At 40.5% G+C, this 20,083-nt stretch overlaps 1 protein-coding gene across 3 annotated transcripts in view; it reads left to right on the top strand.

Annotated features, from left to right (window-relative positions):
* rptor (regulatory associated protein of MTOR, complex 1) overlaps window positions 1-19,838 on the top strand; it is a 152,831-nt gene extending 132,993 nt beyond the window's left edge. For all 3 annotated transcript variants that reach the window (XM_061680157.1, XM_061680158.1, XM_061680156.1), the window contains exons 31-36: window positions 11,100-11,206; window positions 12,345-12,472; window positions 14,186-14,272; window positions 14,343-14,459; window positions 16,022-16,151; window positions 16,519-19,838. In XM_061680157.1, coding sequence (XP_061536141.1) covers window positions 11,100-11,206; window positions 12,345-12,472; window positions 14,186-14,272; window positions 14,343-14,459; window positions 16,022-16,151; window positions 16,519-16,587 — 638 coding nt within the window. In that variant the 3' untranslated portion in view covers window positions 16,588-19,838. The remainder of the gene's footprint in view (window positions 1-11,099; window positions 11,207-12,344; window positions 12,473-14,185; window positions 14,273-14,342; window positions 14,460-16,021; window positions 16,152-16,518) is intronic.
* The last annotated feature ends 245 nt before the right edge of the window (window positions 19,839-20,083 follow it).

Below are 20,083 nucleotides of genomic sequence, written 5' to 3'. Positions count from 1 at the left end.
GCGTGAATGGTTGTTTGTTTATATGTGCCCTGCAATTGGCTAGCGACCAGCTCAGGGTGTACCTTGCCTCTTGCCCAGAGTCAGCTGGGATAGGCTCCATCTCACCTGCGACCCCAGTGAGGATAAGCGATACAGAATATGGATGGATGAATAAAATAACCTTGTATTCACTTTCAAGTTTATTGGACTCCAGTTCTAAACTAATACATTCAATTTCAAATACTATTCAGATTCAGTTTTTAAGTGCAAAGTTTCAAGTTTACCAATTCAAATGTAAATGATTACAATGCAGTTCCTGCTGGCACATATTTCAGTCCATATTTTTGGCCAGTGGGACTGTGGAGGCAGCTGATAGGTACCGGCTGGCCAAGCGGAACGTAGCTTTGCTGGTTGCTGAGGCAAAAACCCGGGCGTGGGAGAAGTTCTATGAGGCAATGGAAAATGACTTCTGAGCGGCTTTGAGGAAATTGTGGTCCACCATCCGGCGTCTCAGGTGGTGGAGGAAGTGCACCATAAAGAGATAAACAAAAACAAATCTGGTTCTCTGTGATTTTGTTTACACTTTTGTTAATAGTTTGACCTTGTTGGAGAGCTGTGCTCTACTGAGTGCAAGTGTACATTAGGATTAGGTGAGTGTATTTCTCTCTAAATCTGCTGGCATGTGGATAAATAATTATTTTTTGCAGTGCTTGAGAGCTGTTACAGTGAAAGGTGTTCACAAAAGGTCAGCTGAAGATGATAGATTATTTACAAAGGTGGGTAGAGGAGCCAAATATTGTACTCAAGTAAGACTACTGTTACTTTAGAATAATATGACTCAAGTACAAGTAAAAAGTAGTCATCGAAATACTTACTTAAGAGGAAGAAAGTACTCAATGAAAAATCTACTCCAGTCAAGAGTAACTTGTGAGTAACCTGATTTCGTTTTTGTTTTTAAATCAGAGCATGAACATCTAAAAAACAAAAAAATAATATATGGGAGTTGACATAAACCTTCCACCATTTAAATTAAAAAAAAAAAAAAAAAACAACAACACACACCTTAGGCCCTACAGAAACATTATTTGCTTTATTCAATTAAATTACTTCATGAAGAAGCTGTTTGCTGACCAGACTTAGTGATTGTGTGTGATGGGCGACACCATAAGATAGGGCTCATGTTGCCATAACCACTGCCAAAACAACAATAGAAACATCTGCAACTTACCACAAGGTGTTTTCTCAAGTTAGAAGTGGGCTGAAATTTCCAAGTTTGGGCAGTTACAATTTAAGAGCTGTATGACAAAGCTGTTGTTGTTTTTTTGGAGTCCCTAAAATAAACACACACGCGCGGCTGTTTCCCCCCCCCCCCCCCAAAATGAGTATTTTTGATTGGCTCGCGAAGTTTACGTGCACGGTCATATGACTACCTTGTGTCGTCTGCCGTCAAATGACATGAGTGATGACAAACGAGCGCCCTACGCGGAAGTTGGATGGAGTCTAAAAATAGACGCTCACACGCAAGAATGGCTAAATAAAAGTAGCGAACAGCATGTCGATCATTGTAACGGAGTAAAAGTAAATAAGTAAAAGTAAAAATTACGGTGTTTAACAGACACGCCATTAACCAGATTGCACCCAGCAACGCCAATCTCGTGCTGTCCCACATACCTGCCTCGGCTGCCCCGCTGAGCCCGTCTGCGTCCCCATGAAGCCACAGGGACATATGCTCTTTTTGCCTGGGACAATGGATGTAGCACGAACAACACACACAGGCGGTGGAAAGCTACTGCAACTCCGGAGGAACTAATCACAATCTTCACCGAATTTGAATGTTGCATGATATTTTAAGAACTTTGTATGAACGCTCCCAGTGTACCATCACAACAGTGCCACTAGTGATTGTATTTCTCCAAATTTCAATGTCTGATGTCAAATCAGTTTGTCAACTGAACCGGATGAGATGTTTCACCCCACACAACACAAATGCCACATTGTAAATATTACAGTGTTCTCAACAACCACTTACAATTGAAACATTCATTTATAGGGATTAAAGAGGATGTGGGTGTGACAATGCAAAGCTGGAAAATGGTCTCGTTATTTTAAACCACAAAATAATCCTCAGCTGAAAAGTAACATAAAGAGGCGGTCTATCTCCCCTTTTGGCCCCGGAGGAGGTTGGGGTGGGGGGCGCACGCCCTTTTTTCGGCTGGGCATAAAAACCAGAGCCCCCACTGAGCCCAAAGACTGGCTCAGCCAGGAAGCCCCAACTCTCACCACGAGGTGGCGAGGACACATCAGACCCTTCCCTGCCGCAGGGCACGCTACCAGCGCTCCAGCTACTTTTGCTTTATGCCTGGGCAGCTTACGGGCAAGCTCCGTTGGGAAGGAAGCACGCGGCGCTCGTCTGGTCCGAGCGTCTTGCGAACAGCGACACCAGCCCTGCCTTGGAACTCTTTTTCTTGTTTTTTTGTTTCTTTTCCTTCCTCCTTTTTCCGCCAAATCCACCTGTTCGGGAGATTGACCAGCCTGCCTAAATTGTGTTCCACTCACGTAAATCCAATTTACGGTCTACAAAAGTACAGATTAGTGCATATTTGGGTTTAAAGTAATGAGAACAGGAACCCCCAGCTATATGCATTGTCACCGCACGCTCATTCCACCCTCCCATCACAAGTTCCGCCTCCTCCTACCATTGTCTGTCCTTTGTTTTACTTTTTCCCTCCATTGTTCCCCTGTAGATTCCCCTGTTAGAACTGATTAAATTTTCTATAAAAATTCACTACCTGTATCATTTGTGTGTGTTTAGGTTTGAAAAAAGACCTGGTTATCGAGAACTCTTATCCAATGTATGTAGCAACCTTCAGATTACGAGACAGAGGTTTTTGTCACTTCATCCTGACGTTTTACACATCTAGAAAGAGCCGTGGTGCCCCTTTTCGAGATAAAATAATTTGATTTTAACGCTGAAACTTAAAATCATGCTAAACTGCAAGTAACACAGGCGGTCGCTTCCGCCTTATTCTTTTCTCCTAAATGAATTACAACTTTATCCAAACCAATCTACGCAACAGGTACATTTAAAGTAGTCTGACATGTACAGTTTATCAAAAATAATACTTGAGTAAATGTAACGGAGTAAATGTACAGTAGCGCGTTACTACTCCTCTGATTATTTACGTGACTACCTGGCTGAACTATATTCCGAATACTCGTATCGACTTATAAAGAAGATTTAATAATTCTGGCCATAGACCAAGCACTTTCCTCAGCGGGGCCCACACCTTTCACTGCCTTTTTTACCTCAAATTACATTCATATCTGTTTATGAAAATAAATGGTTTCATCGCCAGTATAATGTTGTTTGATTGGAAACATGCTGCCCCACTGTGGTTTTATTGGAGCAGAGCTACCCGTTGTATGTAGCTGTAGGGATTTGACTGTTAAACTCAGGAGGAACCAGTGAATTTAAAGGAGTGTGTCAGTTTGCGCAAACTGAAAAGCTATTCCTGGGCACTGCGCTGTTGCTACTGCTGCGTTTGCCTCTGCTACTGCTGCTGTATTAATATGCACAGACTGTCACTGGAACAGAAGAAAAGGAGAGCGTTGATCAAATACAGACGCAAATGTTTCTTTATATTTGAGAGGTTTCTCCTGAAGTACATCATACAGAGAGTTAGTTAAGCAGTTTCACCGGCAGAGATTTATAGCAAACAGAGCTGTGTATCATAAGGGAAATTAAACAGAAACAAAGGTATGGTGAAAAAACAGTGCAGGTACTAATTTGTCACCGTTTGGAAGCAATTTATATAAGCTACATTGGAATGACACCCCAATTATAATCAGAACAAGAAATACAGTGTAACCTTAAGGATGACTGTCTGTTCCGGAAGACTAATTTGTTCAGAATCCAAAACGTTTTTTACCAGGTAATACACTGTTTTCCCTATTATTGTGCATAATAAGATCTAAGTTAAATAGTTAATAGTTAAATAGTTACAGTTCTTCTGGGAAGGTTTTTGCATATGTTGCGTCTCCTGTCTGTTTAGCACAATGATCTCAGACAGGTTTGATAATTAGTTTCCCAGATGAGCCTAAAGGTGTTCCACATTGTGACGTACACACAATCGGTGAAAATAAGGCTCTTTCTGCTGATGGAAAAACCCGGGATTGTCCATTGCCAAGCAAGAGCGATGAAAGAAAATCATTGTACAGTGGATCCCTGCTATTCGTGCAGGATAGGGACGGAACCAGACCATGAGTCGCGAATTTCCGTGAATGACTGACGCTCCCAATAAAATGATTACAATTGCCTTTATTGATAACTTAAACAATAAATATATCACAACCTATGATCCCAAAACACAATAGCATTTCTCATAAACAAACGTTGCTTAAAATTACAGTGGAGTAAACTGCTCAAGTTCTTCTTTAGTGGACAAGGTGGGCATAGTTTCAGTCATTGCCAAAAAATCTGGTGAGACTAAATGTTGGTGAGAGAAAGTCTTACGCTATATCTCCACAATTAAGTGTCTTTTAGTTCTTAATTTTCCATGTTTTCCCCAATTATCTTCAATTATTAATAATATATTAGAAACAAACCTCAAATTCACTCTACAGCGTCTTAAAAATAAAACAGCAGTCTTGTTGCCATGAGGCTGATTTAGGAGTACAACCCCAATTCCAATGAAGTTGGGACATTGTGTTGAGCATAAATAAAAACAGAATACAATGATTTGCAAATCATGTTCAACCTATATTTAATTGAATACACTACAAAGACAAGATATTTAATGTACAAACTGATAAACTTTATTTTTTTTAGCAAATAATAATTAACTTAGAATTTTATGGCTGCAACACGTTCCAAAAAAGCTGGGACAGGTGGCAAAAAAGACTGAGAAAGTTGTGGAATGCTCATAAAACACCTGTTTGGAACATGAACAGGTGGGTGCCATGTTTGGGTATAAAAGGAGCTTCCCTGAATTGCTCAGTCATTCACGAACAACGATGGGGGGAGGTTCACCTCTTTTTGAACAAGTGCGTGAGAAAATAGTCGAACAGTTTAAGGACAATGTTCCTCAACGTGCAATTGCAAGGAATTTATGGATTTCATCATCTACGGTCCATAATATCAGCAGAAGGTTCAGAGAATCTGGAGAAATCACTGCATGTAAGCGGCAAGGCCGAAAACCAACATTGAATGCCCGTGACCTTCGATCCCTCAGGCGGCACTGCATCAAAAACCATCCATCCATTTTCTGAGCCGCTTCTCCTCACTAGGGTCGTGGGCGTGCTGGAGCCTATCCCAGCTGTCATCGGGCAGGAGGCGGGACACACCCTGAACTGGTTGCCAGCCAATCGCAGGGCACATACAAACAAACAACCATTCACACTCACATTCACACCTACGGGCAATTTAGAGTCTCCAATTAATGCATGTTTTTGGGATGTGGGAGGAAACCGGAGTGCCCGGAGAAAACCCACGCAGGCACGGGGAGAACATGCAAACTCCATACAGGCGGGACCGGGGATTGAACCCGGGTCCTCAGAACTCTGAGGCTGTCGCTCTAACCAGTCGGCCACCGTGCCGCCGCATCAAAAACCGACATCGTGTAAAGGATATCACCACATGGGCTCAGGAAGACTTCAGAAAACCAATGTCAGTAAATACATTTCGGCGCTACATCCGTAAGTGCAACTTGAAACTCTACTATGCAAAGCAAAAGACATTTATCAACAACACCCAGAAACGCCGCCGGCTTCTCTGTGCCCGAGCTCACCTAAGATGGACTGATACAAAGTGGAAAAGTGTTCTGTGGTCCGACGAGTCCACATTTCAAATTGTTTTTGGAAATTGTGGACGTCGTGTCCTCCGGGCCAAAGAGGAAAAGAACCATCCGGACTGTTATGGACGCAAAGTACAAAAGACAGCATCTGTGATGGAATGGGGCTGTGTTAGTGCCAATGGTATGGGTAACTTACACATCTGTGAAGGCAACATTAATGCTGAAAGGTACATACAGGTTTTGGAGAAACATATGCTGCCATCCAAGCAACGTCTTTTTCATGGACGCCCCTGCTTATTTCAGCAAGACAATGCCAAACCACATTCTGCACGTGTTACAACAGCGTGGCTTTGCAGTAAAAGAGTGCCGTAAGAGAGACTTGTCTCCCAGTGAAAATGTGTGGCGCATTATGAAGCGTAAAACACGACAACGGAGACCCCGGACTGTTGAACAGCTGAAGCTGTACATCGAGCAAGAATGGGAAAGAATTCCACCGACAAAGCTTCAACAATTAGTGTCCTCAGTTCCCAAACGTTTATTGAATGTTAAAAGAAATGGTGATGTAACACAGTGGTAAACATGACCCTGTCCCAGCTTGTTTGGAACGTGTTGCAGCCATAAAATTCTAAGTTAATGATTATTTGCTAAAAACATGAGTTTATCAGTTTGAACATTAAATATCTTGTCTTTGTAGTGTATCCAATTAAATATAGGTTGAACATGATTTTAAAATCATTGTATTCTGTTTTTTATTTGTTTAACACAACGTCCCAACTTCATTGGAATTGTGGTTGTATATATATATATATATATCTCCCAGTTGTATTCAAGTAAACTGTAAGAAAAATAATCAGTGCACTCAAAATAAGATTTAGCTTCAGTTGGTTTTAAAAGCTCCCCTGAAACTTCGGTCTTGAAGTCCTTCTGAATATTACAGACACAGGAAGGTGTTCCTTGTTCAGAATTATCCAAATGGTTTGCCCTTTGTCAACCTTAATCTAGTCATCAAGTCGTAATGCTGGTTATTCTTCATTTCGTAGGGCCACTGTCAACTGCACACGTCACTTCTCTTTGCACCTCATAATGCCAAGCCAGTCATATAAAGTTTAGATTAATGCCATGGCAGTGAAGTGTCAGAGCATACTCATAAATAACGTCATCTCGTATTAGAGACACATGCATGATGGGAAAGTCCCCGGTAATCCTGAAGAACGCTTCCTGCAGGAACCCTGGAGGACATTTTCAAAGCAAAACAAAATGAAATTGAGATGGGGAGCAAAGAAGCAGAAAGGTTTAATGAGCTCCAGTGTTTGGAGGAGCAAGTCCATCACTAGAGATAATGGTGCAGAATAAGAATAGAGCATACTGCTTTGTCCACAGAGAATAAAAAGACAACAAAGATATTCATACAAAAGGAATAGACAAATATATCTTAAATTGGGCATCATCTCAGCACTATGGCGCAGGAATAAGATAATAGTAATAATAGTGCTGTTATCATGTTTCCCCCTTTTATCCAAGTTTCAACAAGAGTAAAGACACTACTTATGTTATCGTTAGTGTATGTGATACCATTATTGGGGGCAAAATGTTTGATCTTGAGCAGCGGAAGGCTGAAAAGTCCCTAAGAGCATGATAAAGCTACAGGATCTAGAGCTCAGAATCTGAACGGTGGTAGAGAGGAAACATTGCCCACATTCTTTGTTCCCAGCTGTTTCTTAACACATCTCTATTGATTTTCTGTGTGAGTAACTTAATCCCTGTCAGACCCGCAAAAGTGTTCCTTCCAGGTCAAAATTCTCATTTTAGGAGGCTGAGTGATGTCCGCAATAGACAAACCTTAAGGGTTCGCTTTGACACCGAGTATTATTGAACGCTGACCCTTGGAACTCTCCTGTTAAATTTTTTTGATGGAATTATGAGGTTGGACAGAAAAGCAGAGGTACTGGTGTATATGATAGAAAAGGTAAGTTGGTTTATAGACTAGAATAAAAATGTAACTTTGAAAAATTGGATCTCCAAAACTAGGGCTTTAGAGCAAAATATCTTACCCAGTGAGAATATTATTTCTGGCATTGTCATTGGCTTACTTTGCCTTCTGGTCATGCCTTCAAATCCTTGAATTAGTTGGAATAAGTTGAACTTCTAAAGTCAAACACCCCAATTTTGAGTTCCCATGTTGTCATGTGTAACGTTACGCAAGACGGTAGTAAAACTCGTGTAAGACTTTTGCTCAGTGAGCAAAAAAAAAGGCATAACTGCATTAGTGTGTTTGGATTTTTGTTTGGCTTTTTTGATGCCACTGCAAAAGGTTGTCAGTGATGGCCAAAGAGAAAAATGTGATGATCATGAAATAATCAATCAATGAAATAAATACACCATTCAATGTGACCAAGTAATAGCTGACATTAAAAAAAGTGTATCCAAAAGCCTAATGGATTGGCACTACCACGAAAATAACTTGAGAATCTTGACAGATGCCTTTTTAGTGCCCTGAAAATTTTTATTTATTAGGGTTATCAGAATGTTAATTATCATTTTCTTAAATAGTAACCCTGATAGAGCACCGCAAAGGTCAATATGTTCTTATTCTGACTACCAATAGATACATATAATGTACTGTATAACAGTTTTTACTCTGTACAGTTAATTCTAGCAATATCTTTATAATTTCATTGATGCAAACAACTTCCTGTTCCTGGTGCACCCCACCGTTAATAGAGGTTTTATGGTGGAATTAATTAACTTTAAATGATTCTACAAAATAAGTCACTGATGGTTTTGTGGTACATTCGCCTGATTTTGGTGCAGGCAGCGTGGATTCAGTTCCCACTCAGCGACGGTCTGATTGTGAGTGCGAATGGTTGTCCGTGTCTATGGAGACCAGTTCAGGGTGTCGTCTGCCTTTTGCCTGAAGTCTGATGGGTTAGGCACCAGCTCCCCTCAACCTTGAACAGGATAAGCAGTATTGAGAATGGATGGATTATTCGAGAACATTTGTTTCAAAATTACAACTTGGAAATCAACCAGCGTCACTCAATTGATTTTGTTTGACTTTGGAGGTTACACTCTATTAGATATTCAACAGATATTAAGTTCCCACCAAATTATTAATGACTGAAGCTGTGGTATACAATAAAAGGTGTGTGACCCCATTGGGAGTGCCTTTGGAAATTCCAGTTTTATTAAGGTTATTACAAGACACAACTGTATTGCAAAAAGGGAAAATGCTACTTAATTTGCTGTGGAACTGCAATACAAGGCAGTGACCTTCCTCATCAGTAGCTACTCTGGTACAGAGAAAATTTGTTGGTTGGTTGGAATGTTTGCATGAACATGAACGAGAGAGAGAGCTGCAGGAACAAGAGAGAACCAGGATTGATAAGGAATATCTAAAATAAGGAGAGAATACCGCATCCAAGCAGAATGTAGGTTTTGCTCTTCATTGGAAGAGAAATTGCATGTTTTTGTGGAAAGGAATCTCCTGCTCTCAATCTGTCTCACTATAACCCGCATTCCCTCATCACAGAGCTGCCAGCTTCAAAGGGAACACCCGCTCTCTTCCAATTGCCTCTGAGTTGAACCACCATCAAAAGTGCCCCCCATGTGACTGCCACTGTGTCGCTGACTGAGCATGCTTCTGTGAGGTGTTTTTTTTTTTTTCCCCCTCTCCCCCCTCCCCACATGCAATCCCCGCACCCGTGCCCTGATTACCGACGGTGGGATGTCTTTGCGGGCCGGATGATGTCACAGTGGAATAATTGAATCTGCCGCATGGGGCCTGGGATTTCCTGACAACACAAGCAAAGTAGAGCAGTAGGAAGAAAGGCCCTGAACATGGATACTTCAGTTTAGTTAAGTCACGACTCATAAAGGAGGGTGAAGCTTTTAGAAGATTGATGGAGGCCTCATCTGTAGTGCCATGTCCTCATATTTGTGGCAAATTGCAAAAAGGTGACGTAGGTGAGCGGCTTTGACTGATTGTTTCTGATTATGGAAGAAACCGAGAAGAAATGATTCATAGCAGAAATAAATTGTGTGCTTCATTTCATGAGCTCAAGAGGAGATGGAAGAGTGTGGTTGCCATAGCGTCCGTGGTAAGGCTGAGAAGGGTGACTATAACACAGGGTGGTATTTTATTTTCCGAAGCGCCTCCGTTATTGCTGCTCCAAGATTTATACTAGCCCCAAAAGCCTCACAATCTTAAACACTTTCTCATCCAAGATCATGTGTGAGCCTTCCACAACGCACCAAGTAGTGTACCTGAATATTATTTTAGACAGACTTACTGCAAAGTGTCAAAAGGCCAATGTTTTACATCTGTTCCTAATGGGCATGCTGCAGAGCAGTTGAGAACTGCCCACAGTCAGACCTCAAACCTGCTCTAACAGATTGTCGGGCCACCAGGGAGCAGGAGTTTTGATTTGTTGAAGCAGATGCTTACTGAAATTACAGCAGTCACACTAAATGGCAAAGATTAAGCTGTTAGTAAACTTTTATTGGAGGAAGTTGTTTCAAAGGGGCCTAAAAGGGCGTTGGAGCACTACTTGAGCGCGTCACTGGTATAGCAGGCGACGTGGGATTCAGATGGCAGTACTGTTTAGTTCCTGCTGGGACTTTAGTGTCTTTGTAAGTTATCCCTCAATGGCCATTTAACTTTTCTGAGGCACTGTGTGCTAGTTTCAACATCTCCCATCCCAGAGGTCAATGGGACAGGACAATTTATAAAAAAAAAAAAGAAAAACATTATTTGCTCATGCGTTTGAGGTCTCCTGAAAAATACTTAGAAATACCGTGATACATTAGCAATGTGTGATTTATTTTTTTATTTATTTAGTTTTTAAATCTGCCTTGCCATATTTATTCATTTGACAGCAGTGCAATGATGATTACGCTAAACAGACAGACTGGTTCCATATGTTTATGCGTGTTCTCATCTGAATTAAATAAATGACTTTAAAACTTTAAATTCAATCTGTAGTTCAAATATTGTATACACTAAGTAAATGTTTTAAGTATGGTAAAAGATGCCTTCTATTTCATTTCACTGGTCTTTTTGCATCTTAATCAAAGTGTAAATACAATTGCAACTCCTGTGCTAAATAGACGACTGATATCCATCTTGCTAAATCACGTGACATTTACGTCCATCTGCGCATGTCACACGTTTGTAAAACAGCTGTTCCGATTGAATGTAGTGACCCATGTCAACGCCAGATCAAAATAGATGACGTCACATTTAAACAGTTGACCGGAGTTCGTCAGTCGAAATGAAAAAAAAAAAAAAAAAGTCTGCATGTAAACTTGGCTTGTATTCACTCTGTCTAGGTGCAGGCATGGTCGTAGACTGGGAGCAAGAAACTGGTCTCCTTATGACGTCTGGAGATGTTCGAGTTATTCGAATCTGGGACACTGACAGAGAGATGAAGGTCCAGGTATGTGGCACTCTATCTTTCTCTCGAAGACTGGAAATATACTGCACGACTGAAGTGACAGCGTTCCGATTCTGGGGGAATCAGATGTCTTCAGATGTAAATACAAAATCTAAAATATACATCATATAATCCAGCTTAAGCACATTAAAGAACAGCAGCTGTAAATCTAAAGTACAGCGAAAGCATGGACCATTAAATATAATGTAAATATGGTACATTCAAGGTGTGGCCATCATTAAATAAGAAAAGTAATTGGTGACGAGGCAAGTGGAATAATGCAGTGGTTGCCCTCATTTAAATCAATGGAGAGAACCTCGACCAATTAAACGGTATCTAATGTGTAATATTTGTCTTATTTATTCATTCATTTCGTTTACTTCCGTATTGTCACCGCTGGTGTTGACGCTTGTGGAGTTATTTACTGGTCAGTCCCAAAAAAATCGAGTATAGACATTAAATCAGAAAGGGGGACTTGGACCTCCAGTGTAAATCCAGCTTTATTATTGGTTTATTCTTGTTAGACAATGTATCAAAGTGCAGAGTATGATAAAGAGTCGCATTGTTTGTTAGTAAACAAAACTCTAATGAAAGATTTGAAGGTAAAACTTTGTCTTGTGACACTTTCACACTTTTCGTTTTGATCAACTGGAAGTCATTATTATTAGCCTGCCACGAGGCCCTCGACAGGCTACAGTGTTAGCAAACGTGAATAGCAAAAATCTTTTTTCAATTCTTTTTTTTTTTTTCTTTCTAAATGAAACTCCTCAACTCTCTGCCTTCCTTGGCACCAAGATTGAAGATGGAACTAAAGTAATCATTTTATTGCTTTGGCTTGAGCACAAAAAAAGCTACACAGTGAGTTTTTCAGCAAGTAAGGGAGGGTAGCTGTAAAAAAAGAAAAGAAATCGATAAACACCAATCCAAGAATATGCCAGGATTAACCATATTATTGATGCAATTCTTTAAACTCTAATGTACAAAAAATAATAATAATAAAAATTAGCCCAAGTGCTTGCAATATCAACTTAACATTAAACAAAAGATTCTAGATAAGATAGCCTATCCCGACGAAGAGCACTCGGGCAGCGTGGTGGGTTTTCATCTCATTGGTCGTTTCTTCTGTACGTACGTGAACCAGGACATCCCGACGGGAGCGGACAGCTGTGTGACCAGCCTATCGTGCGATTCCCAACGTTCGCTCATTGTCGCCGGTCTGGGCGACGGGTCTGTTCGAGTTTTCGATAGGAGAATGGGTCCAAACGAATGGTAAAGTGCGCGCAGTCATTTTGTTGTATTTGCATGAAACTTCGCCCCTTAGTGTTGAAGTAACGGTCACATATATTATTACCTTTCCTGCTCTGATTCTGTTTTTAAAATCTTTTTTTGGGCCCACATAGTGAGAAGCATTTATTTAACGCTGGCCTCACTTTATGTTCTTCCAGTTAATTTATAGTTTCATTTTCTTGCTTTTTTTTTCTTTTTATTGCCCTGTCATTATTTAAATACATCTAGGAACACTCATAGCAGTTTAATTGTGCATATACTCCTACAGAGCACTACATTATTCACTTCTCTAATCTATATTTATTATATATAGAGTGCTGTAGATCTCCCCTCAGGGTTGCCACCTCTTTTAATGGACCCTGGTGACACTGAGCCCCCATACTTGGTTAAACATCATTTTCATTTCAGTCCCAAAGGGAAGAAACAAAGCCGTTAAAACATGAAGTGCTCCATAAATCTTTTAGTCCAGATACTTTAATAGATCCCCCTCAAGCAAGGACAGTATTTCTCCACTTCTCCGGAAACGGGCAGGGACACGCAGGTCATATCTGAAATGATTTTGAGAACATGTTAACTGTATTTTGTTGTTTATTAAGTCAAATGTTGTTTTTCTCTCATCTGCTACCCAAACAACCTTTTATGCTTCAAAATGGAAAGGGTAAACAAGCCCGCTCATAGCTGTGGTTTTCTTCTTGTGATGCCACAGTGCCACCCAGTTTTTGTGCACGGCCGTTACACTGTATACCCTCGAAACGACCTGAACATTTTTAAAAGAAAGCCTTCAACCCTCACGAAATCATTCACACGCCATAAAAACTAACCACACTGTTGCTATTTGTTATTTATCACGTAGGCTCCAGTGCCTCAACGTCATTTGAAAGTGTTATGCAATATACTGCTCTAACTAACTACGTTTAATTATATTTTCATGACTACTCTTCATTTTGAATGCATGCATCAACAGGACCCTCGGATCTTTCCTCTTAAAAAAATAGATTAAAACCATAAATCATGATTATAGAATTATCCACATGCAGTATTTGTTCTTGACACAAATAGTCAACTGATAACAAAACATGATTAAATGTAATTACATAATAAAAACATGTTTGTTGCATAAAATGTGTACGCTGTAGCATAAGGTAAACCACCATACCATACCATGTTGACCTAATCACAAATGTGCACAATTGAAACATCATCACTTCATATGACAACCCAGATAAGTGTACTTGCCATAAAAAAATCCAAAATTATAAAGATGAAACATTCAAAAGTCAATTTTCTTTTATGTCTTCAAAAGTGTAACTATGAGTCTAAGCTTTTCAGAATCTCAGACAGACTACTAGATTGCACCACTAGGTGGCGCTACTCAGGGTCATAGTTGGAAAAATGTCATTTTTGACACTACGGCCGAATGGCGCAACGACCTGACAGAGCCAATCACAAGTGTCGGCTTTAGATATAAAAAAAAAAAAAAAACAATGAAAAAAACTGATCTTTTGCGGCTTTTTTTTTTTTTTTTTTTTTTTCCCAAATATAACGAATGTTGTAATCATGGTAATGTAATTTAAGGACACATTTTCTCTCAGTAATGTAATGGATTACAATGATATACATTTTTTAATGAAGTTATTTAGTTCCTTACATGTAATGAGTTACTCCCCAACACTGCTTATTTGTATGTGTCCGCAGTCGCATCATGACCTACAGAGAGCACGGCGCCTGGGTGGTCAAAGCTCACCTGCAGAAGGAGACAGACGGACATATAATCAGCGTTAGGTGTGCTTGTAGAAGTTAGTACACATCCGGTTTCTGTCTTGCGCTGACCTTTTCTATCTTCCTCCGCCAGTGTCAATGGAGACGTGAGATTCTTTGAGCCCCGCATGTCAGACTCTGTTAACGTGCTGCAGACAGTGAAGGGGTTAACGGCGCTCGACATCCACCCGCAGGCTAACCTGTTCGCCTGGTGAGTTTTTGTCAGTCACAAGGTTCTTGTTTGACTTGTGGATCAAATTGTCCGTCCATCCGTTTTCCGTACCGCTCCAGCACGCCCGCTCACTCGGGCGAGGCAGGCTGCGCCCTGAAATGGTCGCCAGCCAATCGCAGGGCACATAAAAACATTTGGGGTTTTTGTCTGCTGTAAACTATAATAACCAAAATTATACATCCATCCATCCATTTTCTGAGCCGCTTCTCCTCACGAGGGTCGCGGGCGTGCTGGAGCCTATCCCAGCTATCATCGGGCAGGAGGCGGGGTACACCCTGAACTGGTTGCCAGCCAATCGCAGGGCACATATAAACAAACAACCATTTGCACTCACATTCACACCTACGGGCAATTTAGAGTCTTCAATTAACCTATCATGCATGTTTTTTGGATGTGGGAGTAAACCGGAGTACCTGGAGGAAACCCACGCAGGCAAGGGCAGAACATGCAAACTCCACACAGGCGAGGCCGGATTTGAACCCGGGTCCTCAGAACTATGGGGCAGGTGTGCTAACCGGTTGTCCAACGTTCCACCCCACATTGTGTTATTATATATTTTTTAATAGGGAACGTACTGGTTAGTACATAAGACTCACAGTCAAGTGGTCTCGGTTTGAATCTGGGCTTTTTAATTTTTTGTTTATTTTTTATTTTTCTTAATATCAAATTGTGAAGCGACCAGTGTGCTGTTGCACATTAGTATGCCAAGAAAGATTATCAGGTTTGCTGCGGAAATGATCTAATTTCATTTATTTGGTACAATAAATCATTTATTTATTTTAAATAATGTATCTTTGCTCCTCTCGCTATGCTAGAAATGTATTGTGACTGGAAGAACAATTAAATGCTCTTCCACTAGATGGCAGGAGATGCATAATTAACCCGTGTATGCACTTATATGTGACATTTTTGTTTGGTGGTGTGCCACGAGATTTTAAAATATGTGTCTTGGCTCAGTAAAGGTTGGGATACACTGCTGTAGAGTAACTCACAATGTGATATTATGATATTTTAATAATGATTTCTTATCATAGATACATTGTGATACAGCAATAATCAATTCATAAGTATTGAAAGAAAATAATCTACAATACATCACGGACTCTACTGTATGTACAGTAAGTGTATAAATATCAACATTAAAAATGGTCATTTTCCCATAAAAATGTCGGATTATTATTTCTCTTCTATTTTTCTATGACGAATGAAAGTGCTAAAAAAGCATGTTTTTATTTAGATACGCCGTGTTGACAGTACAAGAGGGAGATTATACATTCACACACTTGCTTTTCATCGGACAGCAAAAATATCAAAATGTAATGCTGGTGTATAGATACTGTATTGTAACAGACAACAATTTTGATAGTCTTCCCCATATGCAGTCTGACCCTCTTATCTGGCAAGGTTAGGGTACTTTTTTTGAATTATTATTTGCAGCGTGTAAAATTAGTTCTCTACATTTAACCAATGCCTGAGGGCCACTGGGATGTTTTGACACGTTGCTGCAATTGAGTCTGTGCGCGTGTGTGTCTGTTCTGTAGTGGATCGATGAACCAGTTCATCGCGGTTTATAACGCCAACGGTGACGTGATCAGCAACATCAAGTACTACGACGGCTTCATGGGACAAAGAATCGGGGCCATCAGCTGTTTAGCCTTCCACCCCCACTGGGTAACGTGACTCAAAAGTTCACATTCAGTAGTACTTCATTAAATGTTGCAGCTTAAGTTTCTCTTGTAAATGCACACCACAAATGTCATTGTGTCTATACATGTTCCCGACATACGCAATTAACGCATTCAGTGCCATTGACGGCTTTAGAAGTCCATTTTTACTGGGAGGGGCTGGCAGTGAATGAGTTAACTAGTTTGCAGGCAGCAGCGTAAGAATACAATCAAGACAGCACGCTCAATTACCATCGTGCTTACTGTTTTTCATTGGCTTGATTCAGAATTATAGCCAAGAAGTGTTTCATACATAATTATGTTGACTGTAATGCTGACTTTACCTTTGTCTGGTTCCCTTTGACTCCCTTCAGCCCCACCTGGCAGTGGGTAGCAACGACTACTACATGTCCATCTACTCAGCCGAGAAGAGGCTCAGATAACACACCAGCTTTCATCTCTGACACCCCACGCCCTGCCCACGCCCCCTTTCACGACCAAAAACCCTGCCCACTCTATGACTTCAGAGACCCTGACCCAGGTTGTACATCATGTTGTACATAGGCAATCCCCCCCTCCCCAAATGTTCCCGTGTTGGCTGCTGACAAACATATTATTATAATGATTATGATCCTTGTTTATTCTTATTATAAAGCTAATGATTGTAGACTTGGCAGTGCTGAGGAGCGTGTATATTTAAATAGAGATAAAGAGAGGTTGTATTTTAAAGAAGCGGTAACCGCCAATCACCGGATCTCTTCCTCGCCTCGCAACGAGCATCACTACCCGAATCACCTTTGAACCCCGCCTCCAGGCGACGGGGTCACACAGAGGACTACGCACATGCATGAGGTGCAGGAAACATGGACTCCTGAATCCCCTCAAAAGCTGCGCCAATTGGAAGGATGCAGATGCTGAACTCATTTTTGTCCCACTCGTCAGCGAGGCAGATGAGTGTCTGTGTGCTCTGTGGTGTGTGTGTGTGTGTGTGTGTGTGTGTGTGTGTGTGTCCCACTGGCCTATGCCCAACCGTGGGCTCCCCCAAGCCTTGCACATAAGATCACAAAACCCTGCAATTCTGAGCTCATTATTAGTCCCGCCCAGTGTGCCAATCATATTTTTAAGGTTTCTGTTTACATACTGTATAACGTAGCAACGTGACAAGAGGCCACCATCTTGGGAGAAGTTTCTAAAAATCATGGAGAGAGCACTTCAAACGCCTCAAAATTCCTCCATAACAATTAAATTAGTGATAAAACAAAAGGATGACGAAAGAACATGTCCTTTTCGACTGCCCACACTGCTCTTCAAACAAATAATGTTCTATTTGCGCTACTTAAGTCAAGTGTTTTAGGGCAAGTGACAAAGTCAAAACATGACAAAATGTGTAGGGGGTTGACTTGGAGAAGACCTTGGAGTTTCTGCCCGTGTTATCTTATTTGTGATTATTCTTGGCTGAAACTTGTCAACAAGAATCGAGTGAGACTGTGGACGTCGGTGCAACGACGGCGACATTGTCGGAAAATAGAGCATTTGCCATTAGTCCTGACATTGTCGCCATTTAGTGTATTTCTTAAAACCCCATAGCAACTGTTGATATAAAAAAAAAAATAAAAAAAAATCCTGCATCGTGACAGTTTTCTGCCGTAGTTTTAACTCATAAACGAGTGAAACCACGAGCCGCCGCTACTTGTGACACATTCGCCTTCACCTGTACGTTCACTTGCTACGTCCTCTGGGCGAGTTAAATGTAGAATATAATACTACACACATCATTCAGCGAAAGATTTGGTAAGTTTTGAATAATCTTTTGAATAATGCACTCATTTTGCACGGGGATAGATGACCCGATAAAACTGAACTTAATTTGTAAAAACCCAAAGTACGTGGCATAATCACAACTAACTCTTCGATACTATATTGTAGGCTAATCTACAGTATATACAGTGTTGTTCTAGCTACTCAAGATGACATCTTTAAATATTCACAGCTTTTACAATATATTTTCCTTAATGCAAATAGTAATGTTTGACCTTTTATAATGACTGTTTCGCAAGATATTGTTGTAAAAGTTACAAACAACTAGGTTTTTGGGGGATCTTATAACTTCAGGCATCCATAGCATCACATAGAATTAATTGTGTAGCACCAAACTTCATAGTTGGACACAATAGCTTTATAAGTAGGTGCAGACCAAGTTTCAGCCAAATCCATCCAGTCGTTCCTGAGAATAGAGCTACTAGTAAAACCACGTATTTCGATTAAAAAGTGCCCGTTACCATGGCAAACCAATGCTGGCATTTTCAAATGTTATATATTTTTAAAAGTACATTATGAGTTCATATATTAATGTCCAAATTCACCCAGAGTCAGCTGGGATAGGCTCCAGCACGCCCGTGACCCTAGTGAGGAAAAGCGGTACAGAAAATGGATGGATGGCTTCTTTATTTTCCTTTTGGAAAAAAAGAATCTGAAAAAAATACGGACCATCCCTTGAGAAAAACGAAATCTTGCCAAACATTTTTGTCAATTTAAGCTAACTAGAGCCTTTAAATGAGCATCTTCACAAGAAAGAAGTTAAAAATCGAATTCAGCATTAGCAATTACATCAATGTGTGAATTTCTGTTGAGAAACAATGAAGTTATACTGATGTACATTTTGGAAGCATTTTTGGTTTTGTTTGTTTTTTTGGACCGAATTTTTGATAGGATTTCTCTGGAACCCATCATCCGATTTTCAAAAATTCAGGTTGAAGTGGCCGTTCCAACCAAACTTTGCATGATGACAGATTTTCATTTTTGGGAAATCTTGTCACGTTGCTAGTTTTAAGTGTATGTATATGTTGTTTTTCACTCGGAATAATCATGGCAAACCTCCGTTGCCCGAATGATGATTCTCCTTCCTTAACAAGTTAGAGTGTAATTGGCCAAACCTCCTCCTAATAACCACAAAGGAATTAAAACTAGGTTGAAAAAGCCATTAACACGCTCATTAGGCTACAGGTGCATTAGTGGTACCTGCGAAGGTCACTGTGGTCGCCTCAACGCTTTGAACTGTTTTTCCTTTTTTACCAACAGTTTGCTTGATGATTAAGTGAAGTCTCATGTTCAGGTTTAATTCCCAAACCTCACTCAGGTACCTCAACAGCCACCGATAATTAAAGAGCACCCGCATTTGGTATAAAAAGGATCCCCAACAATGTGCCTCTTCAGGAGGGCTTTGTTTTATTTGATTTGATCATTTTATCTTTGTTTTGCAATACTGTGTTTTAATTCCGCTTGTATTTTGTGTGCCTTAGTCTGGCTGAGGTAGATGGAAAAGAAATGTGACAGCCTTAGTTTCATACACTGTCTCTCTCTCTCTCACACACACACACACACATTGTAACTCCTCCTTCTTCCAGTTCCACTTTCAACTCTTCACACCAGACACCCCGATAACTTGTGGACTGCAGGTGAACAGAGCGTCCGTAGATGACACTAGCAGCCGCTGAGCTCTTTCTCCCTGCGCTTTAGGGTCACACACACTCAGCCACTATTGTTTTGGCACGGGACCTTGCATCTAGTTTTAAGATTTTACCCCGGAAAACCAAGAGACTTAAGGTAGTGCAAAAGGAACAGTGAAAACAATCGGGTTTATCTCTGTGACTTCTGCCTGTGTTGTTGTCTGGTTTATGAAACAGGAGAGGAAATAAACCAAATACAACATTGGATGTTTTTGTCTTGTTGACTGCACAAAAGGGTATCCTGTGGGTGAAACAATAACATTTCAAAACTTCCAAGTTTTATACAGTACACACCAGGAGCCTGCAGTATGACCACTTACACAATAATAGCGAATATAATACCTGTATCTAAAATATGCAGTGACACTGTCTGATATTCATTTTACAATATGTTTAAAGATACAGTATGTTGTATTTCTCAGTGGTGTAGTAC

The sequence above is a fragment of the Phycodurus eques genome, chromosome 6, assembly GCF_024500275.1.
Source record: "Phycodurus eques isolate BA_2022a chromosome 6, UOR_Pequ_1.1, whole genome shotgun sequence".
NCBI classification, from domain to species: Eukaryota; Metazoa; Chordata; class Actinopteri; order Syngnathiformes; family Syngnathidae; genus Phycodurus; species Phycodurus eques.
Note: the sequence above shows the minus strand (reverse complement) of the source record. Positions and strands in the feature narration are given on the sequence as shown.